General features: G+C 36.2%; 1 protein-coding gene across 2 annotated transcripts; it reads right to left on the bottom strand.

The window, feature by feature from the left end:
* Positions 1 to 2,273: 2,273 nt before the first annotated feature.
* LOC134842566 (uncharacterized) lies at positions 2,274 to 26,560 on the bottom strand. 2 transcript variants are annotated; one of them, XM_063858961.1, is made up of 6 exons: positions 26,465 to 26,560; positions 22,566 to 23,292; positions 20,816 to 21,174; positions 4,160 to 4,305; positions 3,562 to 3,797; positions 2,274 to 2,854 (listed from the first exon to the last, which is right to left on the bottom strand). In XM_063858961.1, the coding sequence occupies exons 2-6, from the start codon at positions 22,707 to 22,709 to the stop codon at positions 2,492 to 2,494; spliced, it is 1,248 nt and encodes a 415-aa protein (XP_063715031.1). In that variant the 5' UTR covers positions 22,710 to 23,292; positions 26,465 to 26,560; the 3' UTR covers positions 2,274 to 2,491. The 2 variants fall into 2 exon arrangements, with proteins under 2 accessions (XP_063715031.1, XP_063715030.1); XM_063858960.1 differs by lacking the exon at positions 26,465 to 26,560 and having other exon boundaries at positions 22,566 to 23,938.
* Positions 26,561 to 27,674: the final 1,114 nt, after the last annotated feature.

Raw genomic sequence — 27,674 nt, 5'->3', positions numbered from 1 at the left:
TGTGTCGGGTCAAAAAGTGCTGTTGCTAAAAGTAAGTTTTTAAATCAATGTAATTGTCTCTCGTTTATTCTTCCGACTTTGGCCAAAAAAATGGAGAACATACAAGGCTGGGTTTTTTAATCAGCTTCCTTTCATAAAGAAAGTAAACAGCCTGGAGGTTGATCGTGGTCTTTTTTGTTTCCGAGCAAATGTGCTCTAAGTTTGGTCGTAGCCAGCTCATTTGGTTTGAAATAATTTCAGTTCGACTTTTCTTGGTCTTATATTGTTGGATTGTGGCCGATTGAATTGACACATGTAAAATTGTAATTATAACATCGTAAGGGTGTAAAATTTCGGCACTCAAAATTTGAAGTATTTTGGCAGTCAAAATGTATTGTTGTTCCGACTTTCGTAACGAAAGTAACGGAATGTTTGTGCTCGGTGTGGTTTTTTCTTCAGACAAATTTCTTAATAACTCGCCATTTTTAACAAAGTTTTTCTATATCATTTAAAAGGCATTGTTGCTCTAAGCTTAACATTGAAAAAATATTTTACAGATTGCCAATTTGCCCAATTTGGGACAATTAACGCGCGATGTATTTCGCGCTTTTAACGCGTGAGCGGAGATTTAATCCAACTTGTTCCAAATGGAAACTTAGTTCCAAAAGAAACTTAATTGCCATAACTTATTCATTACTAGGAAAAAAATTTATCACTTTGTACTTCATATTGCGTGAGGGGGATGATTTTTACAAAAAAAACTTAAAATGTCAAAAAGTTTCATTTTAGCTTATTAAATTTTTATGAAAGTTATTACTGCTCTATTACTTTAAAAAGCAGTCGGAACTTTCAGGGCTTCGCCCTGATACGAGCATTCTTGTTTAAAACAAAATTACTCGTTTTTATTGAAGGCAAATCTAGTTTTAAGAGCTTAGTCCAGCGTTGTATTGACAAAGAGATTTTGTAGTTGTTGTGGAAACATTTTCAAAATTTAGAAAGACAAATGTTTTCGATTTAGTTCAAATCGCTTATTTTCTTAGCTTTTATATAAACCACGCGCAAAAAAAAACACTAATTGAAAAAAAAAAACAAAAAAAAACTATTTTTTCTAATTAATTTATGAATATTTTCGGAACTTTCTGAACAAGGCTGGCTATCCTTGTTGATGGGTCCTAAATGGTCACTCTAATCGATGGAAAGGATTGCTGAGAAAAGTACGCGTTCACGTATTACGGATAAAACGCTGCCCTAGAACCCCCTCAGCTCTTATTTCCAAAAATTTAACAGGTAGTGTTTTTTTTTGTACAATCTTGTTTTGCATAGTGGAATTTTGTACCGTTTTGAAATGAACGTTGAGCCAAAATAATTTATATTCGGATAAGTAAACACTAGTTCAAAATCATCTCCGAATGTTCGAGATGAGTTGAAACAAACCTATACTGATCAAAAATAGACTTCTGTTGCTTGTAGCAATGTGGAATCACAAACCTTCCAACGTCTTACCATACAATTTTCATTCATGAAAAACTTTTGTCGTACAAGAAGTTAATTGTTAAGCAGTATGGGTTTGTTTTTACTCAGCTCAAGCACTTTGAGGTAGTTTTGAAATGAAACATTATGAAACCCAATTTTTCATGCATGAAAACTGTATGCATAGAAATTTTTCCATAAATCAAAAATTACTAATTAAAAATTTTTTGTGATCTGTACGAAAACACAATAACCAAGAATTATCTAGCATTAGTTAAGGGAAAATATCTAATGGATAATCGTTATTTTAGACTGCGTTATAGACAAAATATAACAAGCATATTTTTTTCGAAAAAGGTTAGAGCATTAAAGTGATATTGCGATCAAAAAAGAAACAAAAGTTCTCTTATGCATGGACTTGCCCTGGATTTTTTGCAGCGATGTAAAAATTGTTTGTCACATAATTTTTATATACGGAAATTGCAGGGAATAAATTTTCTTGTATGAAGTTGCATGAAATACATTTTTCGAGTATGGAGGTTCACCCGGGCCCACTGTTCTCGGTGGCCTTAACTAACCGGATTCTCTAAATTAAGCAAAGTCAGCACAGTGCTGGCTTTTTGTTCCGACCACTCTCGAAGAGAGTGGAAAAGAACTATAGATAAGGGCCGGTTTTTTTATCCTCTTTGTTTATGGTTCAGGTGTGATGTCATATTAAAACCCTTTTGGTCGTGCTTTTTTCGTAAGCGCTGCTCCCGTAACAAATTTAGGCGCTGCTCCTGTGTTGGTTCAAAAAACAATCTGAAATTGAGTTTTTGCTTGAATTCAACAGGTGCCTGAATTCGAATGCTTCTTATTTCAGAAGACTTATTTTTAAAGTGTTCAGAAGACTGAACCGCCCTGAAGAAGAGTGCTAGCTTAGCTGATTACAATTGAAAGTTTTCGGCACTTCCAGTAGAGTTTCTGGATCCACAATTGAGTTAAACTGAAGGCAAACAAAAAATAATATTTCATTATAATATACAGCGCTTCAATTGTGAAATCAGAAGTTTGACTCCTTATCCATTTGAGAAACATGCTCTCTTCCAATTGATACTAAGAAAGCGTTGAAATTGTAAGGCAAAATAGCATAATCCAATTTGTACATAACACATCCCAGAAACCACAATTGGGAGTCATCCAACATATCGAAATAAAGTTTCAATTTTGCAGTAGTATCGCTGGATTTAATCTCTGGAAGCGCGTGTTCGTTAATGAATAAGATTGGATACTTTGGGAGCACCTGTTTCAAGTGGCCCTCGAGGTTCTCAAACAGGACCACATCTCTCCAGATGGCAGAACAAGGGTAGCATCTTTCAGACACAACTGACTGCCAATGCCACCACGTCCAAGACGGTGTGCTAATCTGAACAAAACAGTAGATCCCATAAAATAGCCTACTAATCCGCGAGTCCTAGCCTCAAGATTTATCGATATGGACGCGTTAGACACGGACATCGATATACCCTCGGGGTTTCGAAGTTACAAAAGACATCGACCGATTGATTAGTTAAAACTCTCAAAACTCGTTTATTTATTACAGATTTTTCGTTCGATTAAGTTACTTTTGGGAAAATTTGCAAAATAATTTTGGTCGACTTAATTTTCATTTTTTCTTGAATTTTTGCTCTATTCTGTTAACAATGGCGCATAAATATATTTAAGGCCGTTGGAATTGAGATTGAGCATTCTTTCCCTTAATATGATGCCTTTTCAACGTCCAAAAAGTATCCTATTCTCGTTCGTGGTATGCAAAGGAATGGCAATTTTTATGGCTTGACTCTCGAAACGATTAATTATCTTAAAAATTTCCCAAGTATAAAATTTGAGAAAAATTGAGGAAAACGAGGTCGTAGAGAGAGACAAAAAATCAAACACTGAAACAATTTCTGATTCCTTTATCTAATTTTTATAATACTGGTTTTCACAGAGCCTCAGAAATCCAAAATTAATGAAAATGTACCTTACATGAGCAGTCTCTAGTTTTCCAGTCCGTTATATAGAAAACGAATCATTGGAATACTTTTTGTCAAAATAATCTCTGGAGAAATAGGAAAATTGAGGATAGCTTACGTCTGGCTCGGGGTTATTGATTTTACCATCATTCCTTAGGTACATATGTATGATGTAATCCACGAAGTCATCAAATTCCACGTCCCAAGACCTTAATGTGGTCAATGCCTTGTTATACAAGTTGGACTTCGTTTTGTGAATGTTCTGCACATAAATGGCTATGTTTTTGGCAAAACTGGTCCATGGTGCGCAAGTATTTTTGTGATTTTTGCATTCCTTTAGTTTGTTCAGGTAGGCTAAAACATTTTATACAATAAAATGTTATTCGAAATATCATAAAGATGATGGATGAATTTTGGCACGAAGCCCTTCCAATTACACCTTAAACCCTCTCATTTGTTTGAAATTCGGATTAAAGTGGCTGGTTTTTCTGTTCGAAATACACGATTCTGGTTGGCGCTGAAAATGCATGAAAGTTCACATCGCTCCTTGCAAATAATCAAGTTGCTATTGAAGTGATCATCCGCTAGTATTTCAACAGCACTTTGAGCAGCGAATTTTCAAATTTTTAACCCTCGTGAAAAGAAAGTTGCATGAAAAAGTAGCCAAAAGATGAAAGTATTGCAGGAAAGTTTAGCAGATCAACTGATATTCCCACCTGATAGCATCCTGTGCATGGGTTCCCTTATGACCATGAATGCATTGACTCGTTCTACTTTCGTGGCCCCCCTCCTTCCTTTCCTGAGGATATAGTTTTGCAAGAAAGTACTGCCAGATTTCGTGTTCAAACAGTAGGCGTATGATCTAAAGAGGCAACAATTCGCAGAATGTTAAATGCCCAAATTTGTGTGATGTTATTTATGGATCAATGAAATTTGTGGGAAATTGTTTATTTATGGATCAATGAAAAGTTTGTGGACCGACAAGCCGCGGCACACATAAAAACGAGAACAACTAGCCAAGGTGCTAGTAACTAGCCAAGATTATTCAGACCTGAAGTTTTTTTAGAAAATCTTTTTCTGAAATTTTACTCAAAGCGTTCAAAACACTATTTTAATTGGTATTCTTTAGTATTTTAGATTTGTTTTTATGCATGCCATTTCCAGTATTCAAAACAGTTTGATAGTTTTTCAATTGCTAATTTTGCAGATCCACAAATATTCAACCAGACTTTTTTGCGAGGGGGGAGGGGGGAGAGGCTTATTGCAAAAAAAGTAATATCTTTTCTGATTTTGACAAATGCAACAAGAAAAAGTAAATTGAAAATTGATTTTTTTAATGAAGCTTCAATAAAATTGAAAATTGATGTTTTTAATGAGGTCTCTAATTCCATAGAATGCATCAAAGTTCGTTTAAGAAGCTGCTAATCACATCCTACATTCTGGGCTGGGAGCCGCTAAAACACTACTGAACTTTGGGTTACTTGGAGTCGCTGATAACGCTTAGGGCACTTGGCACATGATACCGCAGTTCTTTGAGTCCCAAGGGTTAAAAAAAACAGTGTTCTTAAAATAATTTTACCCAAGTACACCCAAGTAGACCAAAGCTTCTAATCATTTAATCGCCTTTTCTAACTTCGTGTCATACAATTCCAGTAAGTTCCATATGTCAAAAAAAACTTCTGGATATAAGTCTGGGCTGCGTTATAGACAAAATCCAAGTTTCAAGTTTTTGCATGCATTTTTTTCATAAAATGTTTGTTTGAGCAAAGAAGTGAGTTTTCGTCTGTAACGAAGATTTTTTACAATGAATTTGGGTTTTTGTTTTTGGGACTCTGGAATTAAGGATCTTTCGTAGTCAAGTAACAATTGCTTATTATACAAAAAATAAACAGGAAAAAAGTTTAATAAAAAAATTTCCGCTTTTGAACTTTCAAGATAACTATGATTATTTTAGGGCATTGAATGACACTCACTTTCTGTAAAAAGATCAGCCCAACTTATTATGACTGGAATCTAAACTTTTAATTTCTAGTCATAATAAACTGAATTAATTTTCCTCATTTACATAAATTTCAACGAAACACTTTGTACTAAAAATCTAAATGATCCGGCCTTTTAAAAAATGGAGAGGAATTTTGTTTTCGGTTGTTTTGAACAATTTTAAATTTGTTTTAAATGGCCTACAAACTCTACGTCGACTTGCATCAGAAGGTCACAGAAAAAACGCCTTTATCCAAGAGGTGGTCAGCAAGACGGTCTTCATCTAAGGGTTTGTGGATTGAAAAGGTGAGAGATTTTAATGCACTTGAATTCGAAGATGGGCAAAACAATTTAGTTTTAGGTAGCAGTATTGTACATTAGTCAACCTTGGATGACACCATTCCCCTTGATTGTGCATTTCATGCTTGTCGTGGAACTACCACAAAAGGAAAAATAAACTTATTCGAAAAATACGAAGCAGAAAAATTCTAATTTTTGTTCTGGAGGATGGTACCAATATTTTGATGAAATCCAAACAAACGGTAAACAAAAATTTTGACAAATATGTGGCTAAGTTTAACTGTTGACGATCTTTCAAACGATGTTTTCGTTATTTGTGAAGTTATACTAATTCGCAAAAGCGCCGAAAATGAAACAAAGTTCAAGAGCTCATCAACTGTAAATATGGCTAAGAAGGCGGGAAATTTGTCTTGTTCGAAATAAACACTCCAAAATGCTCCAAAATTTCTCTAAATCAATCACTACAAACAACTATACCATGAGAACTTACATCTAAATTATAAATAGTCTGCAAAATGCCCTTCTGTCGAATTTTTTGAAAACCTCGACTGGGTTCTTAGATGCATCAAAGACTTCATTGAAATCTAAACAAAAAATTTAGCGCTATTAGCGCCGATTTGAGACGCAGCCATACAAGGCCCAACAAAATACTCACAATTTGAAAAACAACGATACTTCAAACTATAGTCATCGTCCATATAATCGCTACTACCAAAACTACTACTGAGGCTGTTACATAAATTTACCGGCTGTTTTTGTTATTTTATTTAAATATTGAGGTTAACCCACGTTTGTTTTTTGTACTGTCACATTAATGGCCTTATCTCTTCCCACGCATTTGGTCTCGATTTCTGTGATGACAGTACCAATTAAGTCTCAAAGCAAGAAGAACTTTAGAATAAGATTGTCTTAATGGCAAAACGAATTTCCTTTTTGAAGGACTGATTACTTTAATACTTCTATCAGGTGACATAGAACGCTATCCCGGTTCCGATGCATATTGGAAAGTATTTGAACGGTGTTATGTTCTGGATAAAAATTTTTACTCTTTCATTCAAATCGCCGAAGCTTGGCAAACAAACGTCAGTTCAAAAACCTAGTCAATGATTTTGGGAAAATACTATATACGGCTAAACCGAAACTTGAGTTACCGATAGGGACACTTCAAAGCTTCTTAAAACTGATAAAAACAGTTTTTAGGTAATACCTAGGGATAGAAAAACATCAAAAGATGAAGGCCTTCTATTTCTAGTTCCGAAATCTTTCTAAGTGAGAGTCAAGGATGACCTAATCCCAATGAACTTAAACTTTAAATTTCTACGGATCGAAGTAAACCACAAATTGATCAAAGAGCTCCTTTTAATTAATTTATCATACTGTCCGCATAAACAGATGTAAAGAACTTTTTTTCAAAATTTTGCAAAATCGATTGATCTCGCATCAATTTCGAGATCAAAAATAATCATAATGGAACACCTTAACATCAATTATCTAACCAAATTAGAGAAACAGATTTAAGATACCATCTTTTGCCCTTACGGAGTTGAAGTGCTCAATAAGTCGCTTCCTAGTGGCTACTGCGACAATATGGGTCTAAATGACTACATTATAATTGATAAAAATTAAACATTTCTGTCCTCCCATTCAATTCCTCTTTCAATTCGGGAAAAGCAGCCGCTATCAATTCGGAAAAAGGTCTAAGCCTACCAAGCTCGGAACTTTGTTACCATCCTCGAACTAAATTGCTCCTCTGCATCAAACGCTCCTACAGTAAGATATTGGGTAAAAGTGGTATTACGAAAGGCATTCTGCTACACAACAATATCCCATTCAAATACGTGAGCGATATTGATTCCACGGGTAATGTAAGAACAAAGATAATATACAAAAACTTTTTTCTTGACCAATTTAAGGACCCAGGCCAAGTGACTTATGATAAAGTATGTTGTGTTGGAAAGAGTCTAGGGTGATCTAACATACGTACAATTTTGCTAATAGTTATTATAAACTACACTAAAACTGAACACTGCCTATTTTTGTGTCATTTGTATAAATGTAACACACTAACGGGAAATTCATTGTTTCCTTTTTTAACGGTAATTCGAATGACTCTAAAAAAAAATATTTTCCCAGTATCGAGAAGAACTGGTTTGAAACTTTAGGCGTTTTGTCGAAAAACGAGCAAATAAAGCAGCCGATCAGGCTTAAAAAAGCTCAATTATGATTAATTCAAACCTTAGAAACAAGTTTTGTTCAGCTGAATTTGTTTTTGGAGTTAATTTGTGCCTTGTTGGTATCAGAAACATTAAAAAAAAAAAACTTTTTTTAGACGTAATGAAAGCTTACATTAGCTCTATTTCAAATATAAAAACATAGTTTTAATCGAAGGACGGTAGTTTCTTTGAATATTTCAGCGCCTTTTTGGAATCAAAAACTTAAAAAACCTAAAAAAAAAAACGTTTTTTTGTTTGTTTTTCTAGTCATGTTTTTTACAAAAATTATTTTTCAAATTGCTTAATTTACTATGCTGTCAAATAATCCTAAGCTCACACCACACTTTTTTTGAGGTTTCTGGTTGGAACACTCTGTGCTACTTGCACACTACCCGGTTATCTTTGTTTAAGCTACGAAGATTAGTGATTTTATTTAGTTGCTGCAAATCAAAAATTATCAGTCTCTGAATCAATTTAGAACCATTTCAAAAAAAGGGACTCTGGTGGCAATTGAAAAACTTTTTTTAAACTTAGTATAAAACCAAAAGATCACTGGTTTTGAAAGTTTGAGAACTTCTGCGGTCCATATTCATTTAGTTTGCCAATATTTTCAATTTACCGAACATGCAAAATAATGAAACTGAAATGATTGAAGATGCTTGGTTGAGATCAAAACAATTCAGACATTTAGTGCTTAAATTTTGACCATAATAGAAATTTTAAATTGAATTCACTGATTTTTGTTCCTATGTCATAAACTGGTGGCCACTTGTATCTTTTATCTATTCTAATTTCGGCAACTATATTTTCCGTCTTTTTCATCAACTTCGCTTCATCAATTTCGTAGTTCGATCGTAAGAAACCGCTATAGAGAGATTGGGTCAATCTGCAGTTTCAGAGAACAATTTTGGCATGATCGGATGTCGAAATGTTTTTGATATGATCAAGAAGACTTGGCACTTGTGAAATGTTTTGTTTGATATAGAGTTTTGGCATTTAACTTCTGCTAAAATTTTGTTGATCAAGTTTTGCTGCTGTAGAAGTGCTATCGCTCGAGAAATCAGAGCCAGTGACTCTCAGTGTGATACGAGAGGCCTGTTATAGTTATAGTGTTATATTAGGCGACAGACACTGCATAATTCATGCTACATGAAATAATGGATTAGCAATTTTTTTGGTATTTATATCAGACATTTTATCACGATTTCATTCAAAATTGTTCGCGCTTAAACTAATGACGCCATTATAGCGCGAAAGTGAAAAAACTAAAATTAGATTTGCTTAGACAAAAGGCCTTGAAAACTACTGGTTTGTCCGATTAAGGTCAGTTTGCCATCAAAATGTTTATAGATTTTTGAGATTGTTGAAAAACCGTTTGATAACATGTTAACCGAAAATGTTAAACTGATGTTTGCCTTATTTTATATTATCTTCAAATTGTCATATTATCTGTTTAAATTGCCGATAATTTACAGATGTTGAACCAGGTTTTTTAGATCTTACAGGATACGAGAGTGCGGCACATTTTGGTCCGCCGACCCGGACTCCATAGTCCGGACGATATTCCAGAGGATTTTCAGGACGATATTCCGGACAGTACGACCCAATTGGCCGAAAGTGTGCAATAAACCGAAAATTGCCCAAACAACCCAATTGGCCGAAAGTGACTAATTAGCCGAAATTTGCCCAAACACAAGCCAATTGGCCGAAAGTGACCAATTAGCCGAAATTTGCCCAAACACAACCCAATTGGCCGAAAGTGACCAATTAGCCGAAATTTTTCCAGAGACGACCCAATTGGCCGAAAGTGTCCAATTAGCCGATATTTGTCGAAACACGACACAATTGCCCGAAATTGTGCAATTAGCCGAAAATTGTCCAAACACGACCCAATTGGCCGAAATTGTGCAATTAGCCGAAAATTGTCCAAACACGACCCAATTGGCCGAAATTGTGCAATTAGTCGAAATTTGTCCAAACACGACGCAATTGGCCGAAATTGTGCAATTAGATGAAAGTTGCCCTAAAGTATCCCAATTGGCCGAAAGTGTCCAATTATCCGATATTTGTCCAAACACGACCCAATTGGCCGAAATTGTGCAATTAGCCGAAAGTTGCCCTGAAGTATCCGAATTGGCCAAAATTGTCCAATTAGTCGACATTTGTCCAAATTTGACCCAATTGGCTGAAATTGTGCAATAGCCGAAAGTGGCCCGAAGATGCCGAATTGGCCAGAAGTGTCCAATTAGCCAAAAATTGTCAGAAGGTGACCAATTGGCCGAAACGACCCAATTGGACGAAACGACCCGATTGTCCGAAAAGACCCGATTGTCCGAAACGTCCCAGTTAGGAGAAGGGGAGGCCTTTTCAGGTATCCTGATTGTGGATTGTGGACACCCATTTTTTCTCGACACCCGAAGTTTTCTGTGGAATTTGGATTCTACCGGTGAACGCCTCTACAAAACTTGTAAGACTAAAAAACCAAAACTTTATCCATTTGTGCTAACTTGCTGATTTGATGCTTTAAATTCTAATACGGAGTTTTTTGATGGCAAAATCGTAACCCCCAATTTTTCTCGATACCAAAACCCGATCAGAAAATTTTCTGTGGGTTTAGGAAAAAACCGGCCTCATAAATCTTAATTACGTTATCCTAACACCTTGTTTGTAAGCTCAACACCGTATCGAAAAAAAAAGACCAAAAATTTTGAAAAAAAAATTGAAAATTTTTGATTTTTTTTTCTAAAATTTTATAGTTTTGCAAATTATTCAGCAAAGCGCCTAGTTTCATAATAATTTAATTTAAACGACCGAGTCGAGTTTTTTGCCCTAAGTATTGGACTTTAAAAAAAAAATTCAAAATTTCGCAAACGCATCAGGTTATTGTTGGAACTTGAACCGTTGGGTGAAAACGTGGAAAAAATTTTCGAAAAAAAATTCGAAAAAAAAAAAAAAATTTCGTAAAATTTTCGGAAAAAATCCGAAATTTTCGAAAAAAATAAAATTCTGAAAAAACGCCGTGTTTATTCTTGAAACGTGGTGCAGCTAACTAAACTAGTTCAATTGGATAAAAGTAGCCGTAGTCGAGACCCGTAGCGTATTATTAAGCAAATCGTCTTACCTTTTGCTACAACCTTGTTAGCTCAGGGTGTTGCGGGAGGTCAGGTCGCGGTTTGCTTGATTCCCTCTCTCTTAAGTTGATTTAAATCACTAAATGTTCATACTAGCTGCTAGCTCGCTGCACCACGCTTTGAAAAAACTTTCCCCCCAAAGATATGAATAACGCTCAACTGCTCAGTTTGAGAGAAAAAAAAAGGGAATAATTAATTTAAGACCTTATATTTAGTATTAATAAATTATATTCTGACTCATTAAACAATATCACACCTTAGAGAAGCAATTTATTTAACTCCTAGTGCTACTCAGCATTTCTTCTGTTTCGATTAGCTTGCCGCTTGCGTTTTCCTGGCTTAGGAGTATTTTTCTTTGAAATAATACACTTCAAATTCTTGCTATAACGCCTAAGGATCGTAAACGTTTTCAGTTCTAGAGAGGGATCCTGGTGTAGTTCTAATTACTTTTGCCCTAACTCAGTGAGGTTCTGCTTCCTTCTAGATATCAGGTCTGTTACTATATTAATAACTAATATACCTGACTCTTTCAACTTACTATATATATCTTCCGTGCTTACACGTTTACAGTAAACGATTGCATAAATATTAGGTTTATAGTTTAAAAGAATCTTCTTAAGCTGGTTAGGAGTTAGTGCGTTAATTTTATTACTACGGTGTCGACTAATAGAGTTATTAACAGCGTCGTGCCAAATAACAATGTCGGTTCGGTTTAAGAGATAGTGATCAAGTTGATACTGACAAGTTTTACGGACGTTCACTGCGTTATGGTTGAAACTTAACCCGGTAATGGCTAAGCACGATTGAGATACACGCTTTTGCGAAGCGGGGGAAAGTCGGCTTGAAATGGAATGATTAAGCGAAGAAAATCGTATTAAAGTAGCTGAAGCAAAAATGGTTGAAACTGAATACCTCGAAGAGTCTGAAATAGATCAGCATCTCGAGATGGCGTCTTCGGTTGATCGTCGTTCTGACAGGGTAAACGATTGGGTTGATCGTGCATTAGAAAACCAAAAAGGACCCAAGGTAGTTCCGTCTTCTTCAAAGTTTGAAAACTGTATAAATATAGAAAGTGGTTCGCATCAACACAGTCCGTTGCCGAATCGGACTTTTGATTGTGATCAACTTTGTTATCCCTATCAACCAACCGTCTCCTTCAGCGATGGCGATGGAATCAAGCACGCTGTATCCACTAATCCTGAGCACGAAACGCAGTCGTTGCTTATTTCCAATAACGCTACACTTTGCGAAAACAATACATCATCATTTTTTAATCCAGCTGGAACAGCAGCTACCAATACTCCGGTATGCTGTTACTTCTCTGTACCTCATCCTTCGTCTTCCATGCAACATATCCCCGTCAACAACTTCAATAACGATTCCCGAGTTGTTGGAAACATGCCCGCCATCTCCAATCAATACTCTGGATACATCCCCCATGCCATTGTGTCACAACCACCTGCAAATTTAATCTGCAGAAATCAAAACTTGCTATCACATAACGTGTATAGCAACCCTGCGTCAGTGAACAATCCGTTTAGCGGACAGTCTGCCGTTATTAGTCAGCCCAACTTGCCACTAATGTCACAGTGGACACCCGCAGTCACCCAATGTATCACTGGGGTAACAAGTGATGGTAACACAAACCCATCAGTTGGTGTTTTTTCATCCGTAATGCTAATATCTCTGCAACAATTCCCCCACGTATCAAGTGGTGGTACCGTTTACTATGGGTTTCCCAATCACGACGCATCGGCTGAAAACACTTACATATATCAGCAGCAACTTTTTGCAGCTGATCCTAGCAACACATTGCCGTCGTTGCAACCAGTTCCCCAACCGCAAGCCGTGACACTGAATGACTTAGTCCAAGCTCTTTCAGTCTCAAAGAAGGATCCCCTTCCAGAATGGAAGCTGGCCCAGTACGATGGCAACCCGCTCCATTGGCACGAATGGTTTGGCCAATTTTGCAGTACTGTAGACGCAGCGTCCCTAAGCGATGATGTGAAGTTGACTTATTTAAAAACATTAGTCACGGGAAAAGCTAAGTCAGCCATAGCATAGTTCGCATACAGTGGAAGAATGTATAAAGATGCTCTGAAAACTCTAGAAAGAAAGTTTGGCCAGCCACAAAACGTAATTACGGCCCACCTTGATAAGTTGTCCAGTTTCTCGCAGCTTCGAATGCACAACTCTGAGAACATCATTAGCTTCTCGATGACCATTTCAAGTCTAGTGGCTGTCTTTAGGTCTCTTGATTATGAAGAAGATTTGAAAAGCGTCTCTTTGTTAAATCAAGCTCTTTCGAAAATTCCACCAAACATGAGAGAATCGTGGTCACTTTTTGTCGTGAAACGTAATTGGTCACGCCCCAACCTAATTGACTTTAACAATTGGTTAAAAGATAAAGCAGAAGCTCATGAGCAAATGAAAAATATGCCTGGAAAGCCCAAAGTCGAAGAGCCATCCAAAACTAAAGCTGTAACGAGAGTTTTTGCCTCGACAAGTACAGTTGAGAAAAAGTTTGAATATCCTTCTTGTATCCTCTGCAAGGGGAAACATGCCTTGTGGAAGTGTTCTATGTTTAAGGAGAAAACTCCAACACAACGTGCGAAATTCTCTGCGGAAAACAAATTGTGCTTCTCCTGCTTACAAGGGAACCACGCATTCCGGCAATGTCCCAGAGCAAAGAAATGCACCAAACCAGGTTGCACTAGCACCCATAGTGTACTTCTCCATGGGGCTGAACGTGTTTTTCCTAGTCGAAATCCGGACAAAAAAGATAGCCATACAAGACCCAACGCTGGTCAACCAAGATCTAATGCAGAGCCGGATAAAGCGAGCACAAACGCTGATCGAAAATCATTCAGCAAGAATATACCAAACGCAAGTTCGAATCATGCAGACATTAATCCCGTTCCGTTGAATGTAAGTTGCGCAATCTCGAACGACCAATCATCAATCATAACATCGAAAGGGTTACTGCCCATAATCAAGCTCCAAGTTTCCACCGATTTCCAGAGTGCTGATTGTTTAACTTTGTGTGACTCAGCATCTAGTCATTCCTGGATATCGGCTAAATTAGTCAAATGTCTGAATCTCTCAGGAAGAGATTTGGATCTCACAGTAAATGGTATTAACACAACGACTGTTGTTAAAACGAAACAAGTTCAGATGAAGGTATCTTCTAACTTCGATGGATTCGAATACATGTTCGAATTAACCGCATTTGTCAAGGATGAACTTAAAGTCGGTACCGATACCGTCAACATCCCTGCATTACAGAGCAAGTATCCGTACCTTGCTCCAATCAAACCAATTGTGTATAGCTACGCCGATGTAGACTTAATAATTGGTCAAGACTCCTTCCATGCTATTCGGCCTGAGGAGTATTTCAAGAGTGAGGCCGATCCAAACACATCGCCCGTCGCGGTTCGCCTTCCAATAGGCTGGGTCTTGAGCGGCCCAATGCCGACATCTATTGGTTTCCTTTCTACTTGTTTCAAGTGCAATACGGATGATACCGAACTAGCTTGTCAAATCAAACGCTGGTATGAAATAGAGTCATACGGAGCCTACAAACAGTTCGATTCTCGTTCAGCCGAAGACAAAAGGGCGGCTAAAATACTTGATTCCTCCACCGTCCACCATGGATCAAGATACGCTGTAGGTATGCTTTGGGCAGAAGAATCTATCATGTTACCAGATAATTACTATTCCTCTTTGGTTCAGTTAAAATCGTTGGAAAAACGTTTAGCGAAAGATCCTCACTTAAGGGATCAATACTCAAAAACTATCGAAGATGATTTGAGTAAAGGATACGTGATTCAAGTCCCCCCCCCATAATTTTTCGAACCGCAGCATACGCGAGTGGTATCTTCCTAACCATCCCGTGGTGAACCCAAACAAACCTGGTAAAGTGAGGCGTGTCCTTAACGGAGCGTCTAAATTCCACGGTACGTCATTGAACAAATCGTTGCTAGTAGGACCCGACCTACTGCAAAACCTTGTGTTCGTTCTCCTCCGTTTTCGTCAACATCATTTTGCCGTATCGGCTGACATTGAAGGGATGTTCCTACAAGTCGGCGTCCTTCCAGAGGACCAACCATCTCTTCGTTTTCTGTGGCGGGAGGACCCCACAGCCGATGTGGTTGTACACCATTACACCAGACATATCTTTGGAGCAAGAGATTCGCCAACGTGTGCAAATTATGCATTGCAACGGACTGCAATGGATAATCAGGCGATGTTCCCTGACGCAGCATCCGCAGTTCTAGAGAAATTTTATATGGACGACTACCTTGACTCCTTTGAGGACCCTGATGTTGCATTTAAAATGAGTCAAGAGTTGATTACTCTGTTAGCTCTAGGTGGTTTTAAATTAACTAAATTCATAAGTAACGTAACTAAAATTAATAAAGAGTTAAACCCGCCCCAAAGCGCGCCGCAACAGGAAAAAAAATATATTGTAACTTGTGGGGATAATTCTTCTCATGTTCTTGGTCTGAAGTGGGACCATATTGACGACACTTTGGTCGTAAGCCGTGGTGTCAACTGTGAACTTAAAAATTCGATAACACAGCGAACAGTGTTAAGTTTTGTTTCTTCCGTTTTCGACCCCATAGGTCTCGTAACGCCCTATACCGTAAGAGCCCGATTATTGTTGAAAGAAATCTGGCGCATTCATGGTCAACAATGGGATGATCAGCTACCCGTTGATATCAAGACAAAATTTTTTGCCTGGCACTCTGGTTTGCCATCTCTAGGGAAAATGAGTATAAAGCGCAGCTACTTCTCCGCACCAGTCGATTGGGTTGAGTTACACATGTTCGGTGACAGCTCAGAAGAAGTTTTTTGTGCTGTAGCTTTTCTTCGCGCCCGTGTGAAAACTTCACTCGAAACACAAGTGACCTTCGTCTTTGGAAAAGCAAGAGTAGCGCCCATGAAAGCGCTTTCCATCCCGAAGCTTGAACTGCAGGCCGCGTTACTCGCTACCCGCTTGAAGGAAGATGTCCTCAAAGCTCTAACCATTCCTGTGTCAAACACGTTCATGTGGACTGACAGCACCACTGTGCTCCAGTGGTTAAACTCAGGTAGTAAGCAACCCACGTTCGTGGCAAACCGGATTGGAGAGATTCTAGAAAGTACGACCGTAGATCAGTGGTTTCATGTCTTAAGTGGAGACAACCCTGCTGATACGGGAACCAGAGGAATCTCAGCGGAGTCCTTAAAAACAAGCAGCTGGGTGAACGGGCCAAGTCTGCTGAAAAGTGGCGAGTGGCCTTTCAAGCCGAGCATAGAAATACTTAAGAAAATCCGCCTGGCTGGTCCCGCTTGTGACCTTAATGAAGGTTTACAGCAGGCCTCTAATTTTTCAAACGTTGCACAAAAACAAAAACAACCCATTTTATTTGCATGGGAAAAGTTCAGCTCGTTTCGTAAACTCCAGCGAGTGGTTACCTTCATGCTCAGACTTAGTCCGAAACACCGGCACTACCGCACTAAAGTCAAGGAAATAACCGATCCGGTTGAATTAGAAACCGCCAAACAACGACTTTTGTTGATTTCCCAAAAGGAATCATTTGAAGCTGAATATTTACTCCTGTCCTGCAACAAAACCGTCAAAAAGTCTAATCGTATTGCACAGTATGCACCGTTTATGGGTCCTGCATTCCTCATTCGTTCAATTGGGCGAATTCGCCGCCTAGTTGAAACTGAATATAACACAAACACCCCATAATCCTTGATGGAAGGCATTCTTTGGTGAAATTGTTCGTAAGTGATATTCATTATCGCTATCAGCCCCAGTTCTTAGACTACCTGCGAGCTGTAATTCACTTAGAGTTCGCAATCTTGAACCTTCGCTCTTTATTGAAGTCCATTGAAGTCCACTGCCTTATATGTAGGAAGCGCAAAGCCAAAACTGTCACACCTATGATGGCAGAGCTTCCAGTTGAAAGGCTTGGTTACCGCCAGCCTCCTTTCACAAACTGTGGTGTTGATTACTTTGGACCCTTTTACGTCTCAATCAAGAGGAGTTCTGAAAAACGATGGTGCTTCCTTTTTACATATATGACCACCAGAATTGTACATATTGAGATTGTCTCATCCATGGACACGAGTTCGTGAGTAATGGGAATCGAAAGATTCATTGCCCGTCGCGGCACTCCATCAGTCATTTGGTCTGATAACGGCACCAATTTTGTGGGAGCCGAGAAAGAACTCTTAAATTGTATTCAGTCGTGGAACGATCAAGCACCCCCAGAGCTGGCGAAAAAGGGTATTAAGTGGAAATTTAACCCCCCGGCAGCCCCGCATCACGGTGGTTCTTGGGAACGTCTCGTTCGGTGTTGTAAAAGGGTATTCTACGCAATAATAGGAAGTAGAAAGCTCACTCCCGAAGTCCTTGAAACAACTTTCTGTCTTGTAGAACAATCACTGAACGCTCGACCTATAACATCAGTAAGTGCAAGTCCGGATGGTTTCGAGGTGTTAACTCCTAATCATTTTTTGTTAGGCCGAAAGGGTACTAGCTTTCCTTCTCTCTCTTTCCAGGAGCACTTCGACCATCGAAAGCAATATATCCGAGCGCAAAGCTACGCCAACGCAATTTGGAGTCGTTGGCTGCGAGATTATGTGCCAGCGCTGAATAAACGCAGTAAGTGGCACTCCGATAGTGACGTTATTTTAAAAACAGGGGATTTAGTGTGGATTGTTGACGAACGCAGCAACCCAAGGGGACACTACCCTCTGGCTCGTATAAAAACCCTTAATTACGGAAAAGACAACATAGCCCGATCCGCCGTAGTTACCACCCGCTCCGGGGAGCTAACTCGACCGGCCGTAAAACTCGCACCCGTTTTTGCTCTTTTGGGCGCGGAAGATGTTCGCGCTTAAATTAATGACGCCATTATAGCGCGAAAGTGAAAAAGCTAAAATTAGATTTGCTTAGACAAAAGGCCTTGAAAACTACTGGTTTGTCCGATTAAGGTCAGTTTGCCATCAAAATGTTTATAGATTTTTGAGATTGTTGAAAAACCGTTTGATAACATGTTAACCGAAAATGTTAAACTGATGTTTGCCTTATTTTATATTATCTTTATATTGTCATATTATCTGTTTAAATTGCCGATAATTTACAGATGTTGAACCAGGTTTTTTAGATCTTACAGGATACGAGAGTGCGGCACAAAAATCATAAGCTTTTAAGTGGACATCGTCTCTAAAATCCACATCAACTTAAGCAAACAAAACTTTTTTCTTGAAATTGAATGTGACAGAACGTGCATATAAATTTAATAAGAAGGCTGGTAGATTTCAATTGCGCCAGTTAATTTCAAGTTTGATTGTGTTTTAGAACGGAAGAACTTCTCTAATGAATAAATGAAGAGAAAAAAAACGAGAATTGTAGAAAAGCGAGAGTTTGTAGGCCCCATTGAATTCTTGGAGCCCACTTTGATTTCCTGTTTATGAGATTCTTTGGCATATGATGCTGTAAAATCAAAATTGAAATAGAGTTTCTTCTACATTTTGTTTTTTGTTGAAAGGGGGGTCGAGCCCTTGACCAAGTGAAAATGAACTTTGTAGCTTTTACATGTCGAGCACAAGTGATGTGAAACAAAGACTATTAGAGATGAAACGAGGAATGAAATTGAATCAAAAAGCAATTAACTGGAAAACTATGATAATCAAACAAATTCATTTGATAAAAACCATCTTTTTAAGAAACGTGAAAAATGATACTTCTTTGAATGAAAAATAAATGATTTTCAGAGATTTTTTTTTCACAAAACATCTCAACCAACATGCAAAGTACAGAGTAATGTAATTGTCGTCTAGCAACATACTAATAACTAGCATTCCTCGTATCAAAGTGAAACGAAGTTTGAGCCGACCTTAAAACCATTACGAGCAAATTTACACGCCGACCATAAAGCTCGCTCACTTTCTTCCGTTTTTAAGGGCTGAGGATGTCTGAGCAGTTTGTCTCGGTTGTTTTGGATAGCTTGCTCCAACTTATCATACAAAGTTTTTACAGAAAAAATTATTGATATAAATGCAATTTAAAGCAGATTTTGGTTTTTTTAGCGACCATGACACGAAGTGTTTGTATTACCGAAACTACGAATTGAATGTTCAAAGTGTTTGTATTACCGAAACTACGAATTGAATGTTATTGACAGAAGAGTTTTCACGTGGTTGAAGGAGATTGTCGCATGAGATTGCCGCAGTTCTTTGAATCCGAATAGTTATACCCGAATTACAGCCGAAAGGGCTGAAGCTTCTAATCATTTAAACCGCATTACTGAAAAAGTTTTGCGTCCTACAGTTCCAGTTAGTTCCATATGACAAAAATTTTTCATAAAATCTTCATAAAAGTATTTTTGTTTGGATGGAAATTTTTAGTATTTCAAAATTCGACAAAAACACTCCATTTTACCCAGCTTTCTTTTTCAAATAAAAAAAACTGCAGGTTGATGAAGAAAATCAGTTAGATAACATGTATTTGGGTAAAATTAATCTCAATTTTAAAAAAAATTCCCTCGGAATCATAAGCAACAACTCCATATTTTTAGTAAATTGCTTCAAAAAATGTAATTCAAGAAGCATCACTGTTTCAAAATGATGGCGCAACTTTTTTACGAAAAAAAATCTCGCCATAAAAACATTGATAAACGGTTATTGCGCAATTTAAAAAAAAATTTGCAAAGTTTTAAAATTTTTCTGACAAATAATTATAACTAGTAGCAAAAAGTTCGGACAGACAGAATTAATTAAAATGAGCAATCAGTGCTTTTCGACACTTTTTTGCTTGCAAAACCTGAAGCCCAAAAACCTTGAATTTTTTGTCAGACCAAATTCAAAATGCGAGATCGTCGATTATCCGATGATTATGCTAGCCTAATTTTTAAATACTGCGATGAACATCCAGATTTTACTGTAAAACATTTCGACGCTTCGGATGCAATTGCCCGCCGTGGTTATAGGTTTTGAGCGAAATTCGGATCTACTTAGTAAGTACAATAGGGGTGGATTGTTAAGTAGATCCGAGTTTCGCTGTATCCACCCCTGTAAATAAAAACAGTAAATTCGCAGTAGAGCATAGTATGTAAATTCGAATTTTGCAGCATTCTGATTGGTCGAAAGTTCGCTGCAAGTAATCGTATTAACGATCTCCTCCCCTTTCTTGAAAGGGGGATTGTTAAGTAGATCTCGAAACTCTGCTTTATTATGAACTTTCGACGTTGTGTTTATTTCAGTTTTAATTTCCGTTGATGTCTAAACAGTTGCGCTTTTTAATTAATTCTGTCTGTCCGAACTTTTTGCAACTCTCTATAGAACAATGAAAAAAAATCTCGTTCAAATATTCTAGAAAATTTCGAAATTTTTTTCAATTTTTTTGCAAAGAGTTTTTGATTTTTAAATTTTTTTTGATTCCTAAATGAGCGCTGAAAATCTCCAAGACAAAACGTACCAATAGAAAAATAAATTTTAATTTTATTATAAACTCTGAGAATAATGGTTTCAAAACTTAGAAAACTTTTGAGGCCCATAATTACTTCATTTGCCAATAATTTCAAAAAATCAAACATGCAAAAAAGCAAGAAAAAGAAATGTTTGAAAAATTTTGATAGTGATAAGAAGAACTCCAAAAAAGTTAGTAAGCGCCTTGCAATTTACCCCTCAAGCTACAACTTTAGCATTTGTTTGACCCGAATACGGAAAAACCTAAATTGTATCCACTCACTTTTTGTCCCTCGAATCATAAGCAGGTGGCCACCTGTATCGTTTATCTATCCTAACTTTAGCAACTATCTTCTCCGTCTCCTTCATCAACTTCGGTTCGTCCAATTCACCGTTCGGTCGTTTGAACTCCCCTTCGAAATTTTGGGTCAATCTGCAGTTAGAGAGAACCATTTTGGCAAGGTCAGATGTCGACATGTTTTTGATATGATCAAGGTGACTTGGCAATTGGGAAAAATTTTGTTTGATATGGACTTTCGGCATGTAACTTTTGTCAGTGCTTTTCTGTTCGAGTTTGGCTGCTGTAGACATGCTATCGCTTGATAAGTCTAAGCCACTGACCCTTGGTGTGATACGAGCGGCCTGGAAAAAAAAATAAGTTGACGTCGCAAACCAATTGTTCACAAAAGCACCTGTCTATAGTTTTTGACAATTTTTTCTACTCATCCGCCGCCCTTGAAAAGCGTATTTGTTGGCACCAAGAGCACTTTTAAAATAAACAATTTGTTTAGAGTTATTCGACAAAACAAAGTATTGTGGCGCTCAGTAACATTGAAAGAACCATATAATTGCCCGGGTTGACCTCCATAGACCGAAAATGCTAATCATACAATTTCATACACTTAGTCTATGGAAAAATGCGAGTCATACAAATTTCATACATTTTTGCAAAATGAGTTTAATCGAATTTCAAAGGTGTTTTATGGTTGTTTAGGTATCGAAATTGGTATCTCTTCATAAAAAAAAAGGAAAAAAAATGGTATGAAAAAAATGCTACCCATACAATTTCCATATATGGAAATTGTATGATTAGATTTTTTTTTAATTTTTATTGTGAAAAAAAAGCTTTGAACAATTAATTCAACTGCTGGAAAAACATTTAAGCGTTTTTTTGGGCTGCTACGACTGAAAACTTTGACTTTTTTATTTTTGTTTTCTGAAAAAAAACACTAGTCATACAATTTTCATATATGGAAATTGCATGACTAGCATTTTTTGATGGCGTTTTTGGCGGCATTTTTTGACTAGCGTTTTTGCTGGCATGACTAGCATTTTTTTGATGGCGAAGTATTTTTGAAATTGCCCCCAAAAATTTTTTGTTTTTGTTTCAACCGCAAATTGATTTTCGTATTCAAACAAACATTTTTTGAAAAAAAAAAACAATTTTGCATGCAAAGTTTAATTTTTTGTGTGTATGACGTAGTCCTGGATATACTAATATTGGATTTTTTTCCTTTTCTCTTCATAACTTTTTTCAAAAACGCTTAAAACTCCTCTTTCTTTCGTATGACATGTTTTTGTATGCCTTTATCAATGTCTGGTAATTTAAAAATTAAAATTTTAGAAATAATCATCTTTGAAAATTACTGCCAAAATTTAAAAGTTCACTACTTTCGTTATGTTATTTGTCTGCGACAGAAGTAACACATATCAGGCTGTTTCCAATGCATTGTTATTGCGAGAGGGCCAAACCGTTGGTTACTACGTTTGAGTAATCAAGGTTTATGTCATTTTTGTTCGGTTACGAACACAACCAAAACATATTGAGAAATCAAAATGTAAAAAATCAATATTTTTGGTTTATGGAAAAATGCTAGTTATACAATTTCCATATATGAAAAAATACTAATCATAGACCTTTCATACAATTTTCTGTACGAATGGAGTTGCATGGAAAGTGTATGACTAGCATTTTTCCATATATGAAAATTGTATGACTAGTATTTTTGGTCATCCCGGGTGTGTAATTTTACCTGTTCAATTGTAACAGAGGAGTGAAGTGTGAACGAATAGATGAGATAAATGAAGAGAAACATTGCTAACAACCCAAGACCGGAACCTAATTTGGCAGAGACTTGGTTCATCAATCCGGTTGAACTACTGCCCAAGTTAGCCATGAGAAACTATGATACATATATTGGGTCCAAACAAAAGGTAACAAAAAGTAAGCAAGCGCAATCAGTTACCAATGAAAAAGAAATTGAATTTTATGTCAAATGCAGAATTTTAATAACATGGTAGGAGACAGCCAATTGATAGTTCATGCTCCTTGAAATAATGGATTTGCCCTTTTAGGTGTATACATTAGACATTTTATCAAGCTTTTATTCAAGATCATAAGTTTTTAAGTGCGTTCATCGACTCTAAAATAAACATCATTCTAAGCAAAGTATCTGTCCTGAAATTTTGGTTTTCTCCAATTGAATTTGACAGAAAACGTACTCATAAATTTAAACAAAATGATCGCAGATTTCAGATGCGCCAGGTGTTTTCAAGTTTGATTGTGTTTTAGAACGGGAGAACTTCTCTTATCAATAAATCAGGAGTAATAACAGAAAACGAGAATCGTAAGAAGATAATCAAATATATTGATTGAATTTTAGCAAAACAATGACGGAATTATTTTAGTTTCAAGGAAGTAGCTTGAATATGTTTAACAATGACCTAAGAGTAAATTACTGGATCGATGGCACTTTTTTTCTGACCAATGGTACAAATTGAAGCTTTCCTACCTTCCCCCACCATCAAACAGAATTATCAATTTTGTGATGCAACCAGACTTTTATAAAAACATTTATCATGAAAAGTAAGTACTTTAGCATTTAGTTATGATTAATTAATTAGCAAGTTTTCATATTGAAAAGAAAGTTTGATGTGGTAAAAAGTTATGGAAACGTTTTTAAACTGCTTCGTTAGGTAAGATCTTCAAATTAGCATTATCTGCTCAAACATCGCCATTATATTTTAATATCTTTATTAGAATGATTGCCGGAAGCTGATCATTTCTTGCCTACAGAACACTCAATATATAATTTGGCGAGCAAGTCAAAACAAACTTAAGTTTTTTGTTAATTAGAAGCAATTTTTCAAAGGTCACTGACTGATAAAGAAATGAAGAACTAAATTTCTATGATTCATTCAAGTCTCAAGGCCACAGCATAAAGCATTGCCAAATATTTTTAGCCAAGAAATTTCCAAATGTGTAACCAATCAATTAGGTCAAATCGACATGACCATGACAAATTTTCCTTCAATATTTTTCTGTAAAACATATATTTTTCTATAAAACATAAAAAAGAATGTGCTTAAAGAACAATATGTGAGACGAAGAACTCTTTGGTATCGGTTGATTGCTCATTCGGAACAATTTATGGTACGATTGTATAGCACTACGAATTTAAAAATACTTGCTTATTCATATGTTACGTTTCTAAATTTCAAACTAACATTTTTAATAATCAACCTGAAATGATGAAATGTTAGATAAAAAATAGATAAGACTAATTTTTAACGCTACTTTTTCTAAAAAAAAATTTTAGGCCGGATCGAACTCCTTGAGCCCATATGGCTTTCCTGTTTTTAAAATTCTACGGCCTATGATGCTGTAAAATGAAAATTGAATTAAAATTTCTCCAGTAATTTTTTTGTTGTTATGATATGTGGGCTTAAAGTTTTCCAACTAAGAAACATCGCGCGAAATTGCATCATAAACCTCAGTATTTTAGTCTAACATTTAACAGAGTAAAAATGAAGTTTTGAGCTTTTACACGTCGAGCACAAGTAGTGTGAAAAAAAGACAATTAGCGATGAAACGATGAATGAAGTTATATCAAAAAGCAGTTAACTGTAAAACTATGATGATCAATCGAATTAATTCGATAATATCATCTTTTTAAGAAACGTTTTGTTGTCCGAATATTTTTTGCAAAGTTCTTCCTAAACACCATGCAAGGTACAGAGCGATGTCATTAGCGTCTATCAACATATTAATAAATAGCATACCTCGAACCAAAAGTGAACGAAATTTGAGCTGGCTAAAATTGACGTTCACGCGGTCAATAAAACCAAGAAATAGCACGCGAAAATTGTCCCGAGTTAGCCAAAACTGCAATTTTCAAAAAATCAAATTTTACAACAAGGATCAAAGTTGATATTTTGTTTCAATGCTGTGTTTAGGGCGTCACAAATTGTCAGATGGTACGAAGAAATTTTTTCAAGTCGCTAGTTTAAAAAATTGTCAAAATAAAAAAAAAGCCACACCAAGCACCGACAAATTTACTATTCATTTTTTTTTTTAAAAGTCGCAATACCAAAAACAATCTGGTAGCAAAGCAAAACTTTGACTGTTTGAACAGTTTCTTATATTATATGCCGTAGTTTTTGATGAAAACCTTAAATTTTTTTTGCTAAAATTTTATCAATAGTTCGAAAAGTGGTTACAGTTTTTTCAAGTCATCCTCCATACATTATGTAAAGAATAAGGTAATATGTTTTGCTTACAGCGAAAGCTATTTAGGCGAAAATTTTTTTCTTCAGTGATTTTTTTATCAGACACTTATCTTATAATATGTTTAATGTTGCTGTCAATAACAACTTCTCTAAATTTGAGATGTCTTGTCATCTTTTGGTTCATCTGAACACAATATATTAACACTAAACTAAATTTTCACAAAATTTTTTAAAAGAGTCTAAATTTTTTTTAATATTTCGAAAAATAGCTACAGTTTTTTTTCAAAGTCAACCTACACACGTTATGTAAAGAACAATCTAATATATTTGCATACAGCGCGTGTTATTTAGGCCAAACAATTTTTTCTTTTTTTCAATTTACAGCGATTTCTTATCCAGAGTAAATCGATGCTTGCATCTTAATTGACCAAAATACATTGCGCGTTGGTTATCACAAATTGCAATTATCAAACCCTAATAATTTTTTTTAAAAGGCTTACAGATGAATTGTTTTTTCTTTTTTGAGCTCAAGCTATTAATGGTTGTAACATGATAAAAAAAACTGAAGAAAGAAAATAACACCAAACATTGAAACTCCGTAAATTTTTTTGTAGAACTTTGTTTTAAGTATTAATAAACATAATCAAATTAATTAATTTTTGTGCTATAAAAATTTTAACCGAAAAATATTTCAAACGTTTTTAAGTTAAGTTGGATTATTAATGACTCTCTATGCTATCACAGATTTCCCGCTTAAGAGCCGAGTTGTATTTTTTGAAGGTTGTACTAGTTCTTATCACGAAATCACATAGTTCACAAAAACTAATAGAATTCACTTAATTTTTTTGAGTCCATTTGAGTTATTGTTGAAAAGCATTCAAACCTACAGAATCACATGAATAGCTTTGATGGTCCTCAAAAAAAATTTTCGGAGCACGTTTTTCTGAACGTCCAGATTATGCCAGATGATTTTTCCACAATCTGCAAAAAAGTAGTAGAAAAATTCAGAGCATGTAAACTTTGTATGTTGTTCAACGGAACCGGATTTTTTTCCGCAAAAAGATTTTTAAAATAAAAATTATTTTAAAAATTCAAAAACCTACTTCGGCTAAAACAGCACACCAAATGCATTCTAGTTACGAGCTGAAAAACAGTACAAAAGTCGAAGAAAACTCAAAGTAAGTAAAGTAAACGACAGAAGTAGTTTTACAACACACTTTTCTTCACTAATTGCAAGGTTTTTCAAATGTATTGATCCTTTGCTGGTAATTTTTCGTTGTTTGGTAATAGTTTTTTCGTTACAGGCGCCGCAAATAATTGAACAGTTTTTTTGATGATGTTTCCGCTATTGATTTCAAACAAAACACGCGCTGTGCTGATAAAAAGTAGTTGAGCTTCAGCTAAAAAAAATAAATAGGAGTACGCTATCTGTTTATCATTATCAAAGGAGTTTTCAGTTTCGCTCGGCAGCTAAATAACAATTTATGGTCGTTAAGTTTAAAAGTAAAACAACACTAATGATTACGTATTGAAAAACACCCCGTTATCGGCAACATGTGTCAAATCAAACTGCGAACAACGGCTTGTCAATTTTGAATACTGAGTTTTTGGCAATTAATTGAGGAAAACAGCTAAAAAGGGATCGAAAATGGCAGGAAATTTATTTAGAAGGAAAGGGGAAAACTGAGACTTGGTTTTGAGACTTGTAAACACCAACTGAAGTCGAACTTTTTGAGTCGGGTCGAGGTCCGCTACTTTCAAACCGCGACTTTCACTCTCGCGACAAAGTTTAGACAGGTCCAGAGTTTCGCGACCGAACCTTGGCAGTTCCAGACTTTCGCGACCAAAAGGACACGCCGCGATATTCGCTACCGAGGCAGATATTGCACGACGAGTATTTCACGAAAAAAAATTGCTAAGTTCAGATTTTTGCCACCAAACTTTACTATTTCTCAGTTTTACGGCCAATGAGGAGACCCCCAACGACCAATATGTTTTTCTGTTTTTCGTTCTCTGTAACTTAATCAACTTTTGGACCAAATCATGAAATTCCAAAGCCCATAATAATTCGCCAAGAAAAACTGCCTCTCGGATTTCAACCACTGCTCAAATTGGGTCGAGGGATATATAATTCGAAGCCTTTTAAAACTTTATTCGAAAATGAAGAAAAAATTTAGTTCTATATAACAATCTTAATTAATTTCTTGAAAAAAGGGGAAATCGTTTTGATGATTAAATCAGCAAATTTTTCACAGGTCAAATCGGATTGCAGCTAAATTAGAGTTTTATCAAAAAAATATTGTGCTAATTCAATATTTTCATTCACTGTTGGATACTTTGGTTGATTCTATAGGGGACTGTTAAATAGATCCAACCAAAAATTAGGTAAAATGATAAAAAAAAAGTCTGAACCGTTCGAGTCTGATCAATTGAATCACTCTTCGCTGAAATGGAGTCAGTAGTAAACATATTAAGAATTAGTGTAATTAAACTGCCCGCATCCAAACATAGGTTTTAGCAGGGGCGGATCTAGGATTTTCTTGAAGGGGGTGGATCTTCAAAAAAAGTTCAAAAATTTTTTGATCCTTTTTTTTAGTCGACCAAATTGATTTTCCGAGCTCTCCCGAAGCAAT

Source organism: Symsagittifera roscoffensis, chromosome 3 (genome assembly GCF_963678635.1).
Source record: "Symsagittifera roscoffensis chromosome 3, txSymRosc1.1, whole genome shotgun sequence".
NCBI lineage: Eukaryota > Metazoa > Xenacoelomorpha > Acoela > Convolutidae > Symsagittifera > Symsagittifera roscoffensis.
Note: the sequence above shows the minus strand (reverse complement) of the source record. Positions and strands in the feature narration are given on the sequence as shown.

Excerpts from the sequence above, each read along its gene's own strand:
- LOC134842566 (XM_063858961.1), bottom strand. The coding sequence starts at position 22,709 with ATGGCTAACTTGGGCAGTAGTTCAACCGGATTGATGAACCAAGTCTCT. Across the intron at positions 21,175-22,565 it reads CCTCTGTTACAATTGAACAG|GCCGCTCGTATCACACCAAG; the intron begins GTAAAATTACAC and ends TTTTTTTTCCAG. Across the intron at positions 3,798-4,159 it reads CATGCACAGGATGCTATCAG|CCTACCTGAACAAACTAAAG; the intron begins GTGGGAATATCA and ends AAAATGTTTTAG.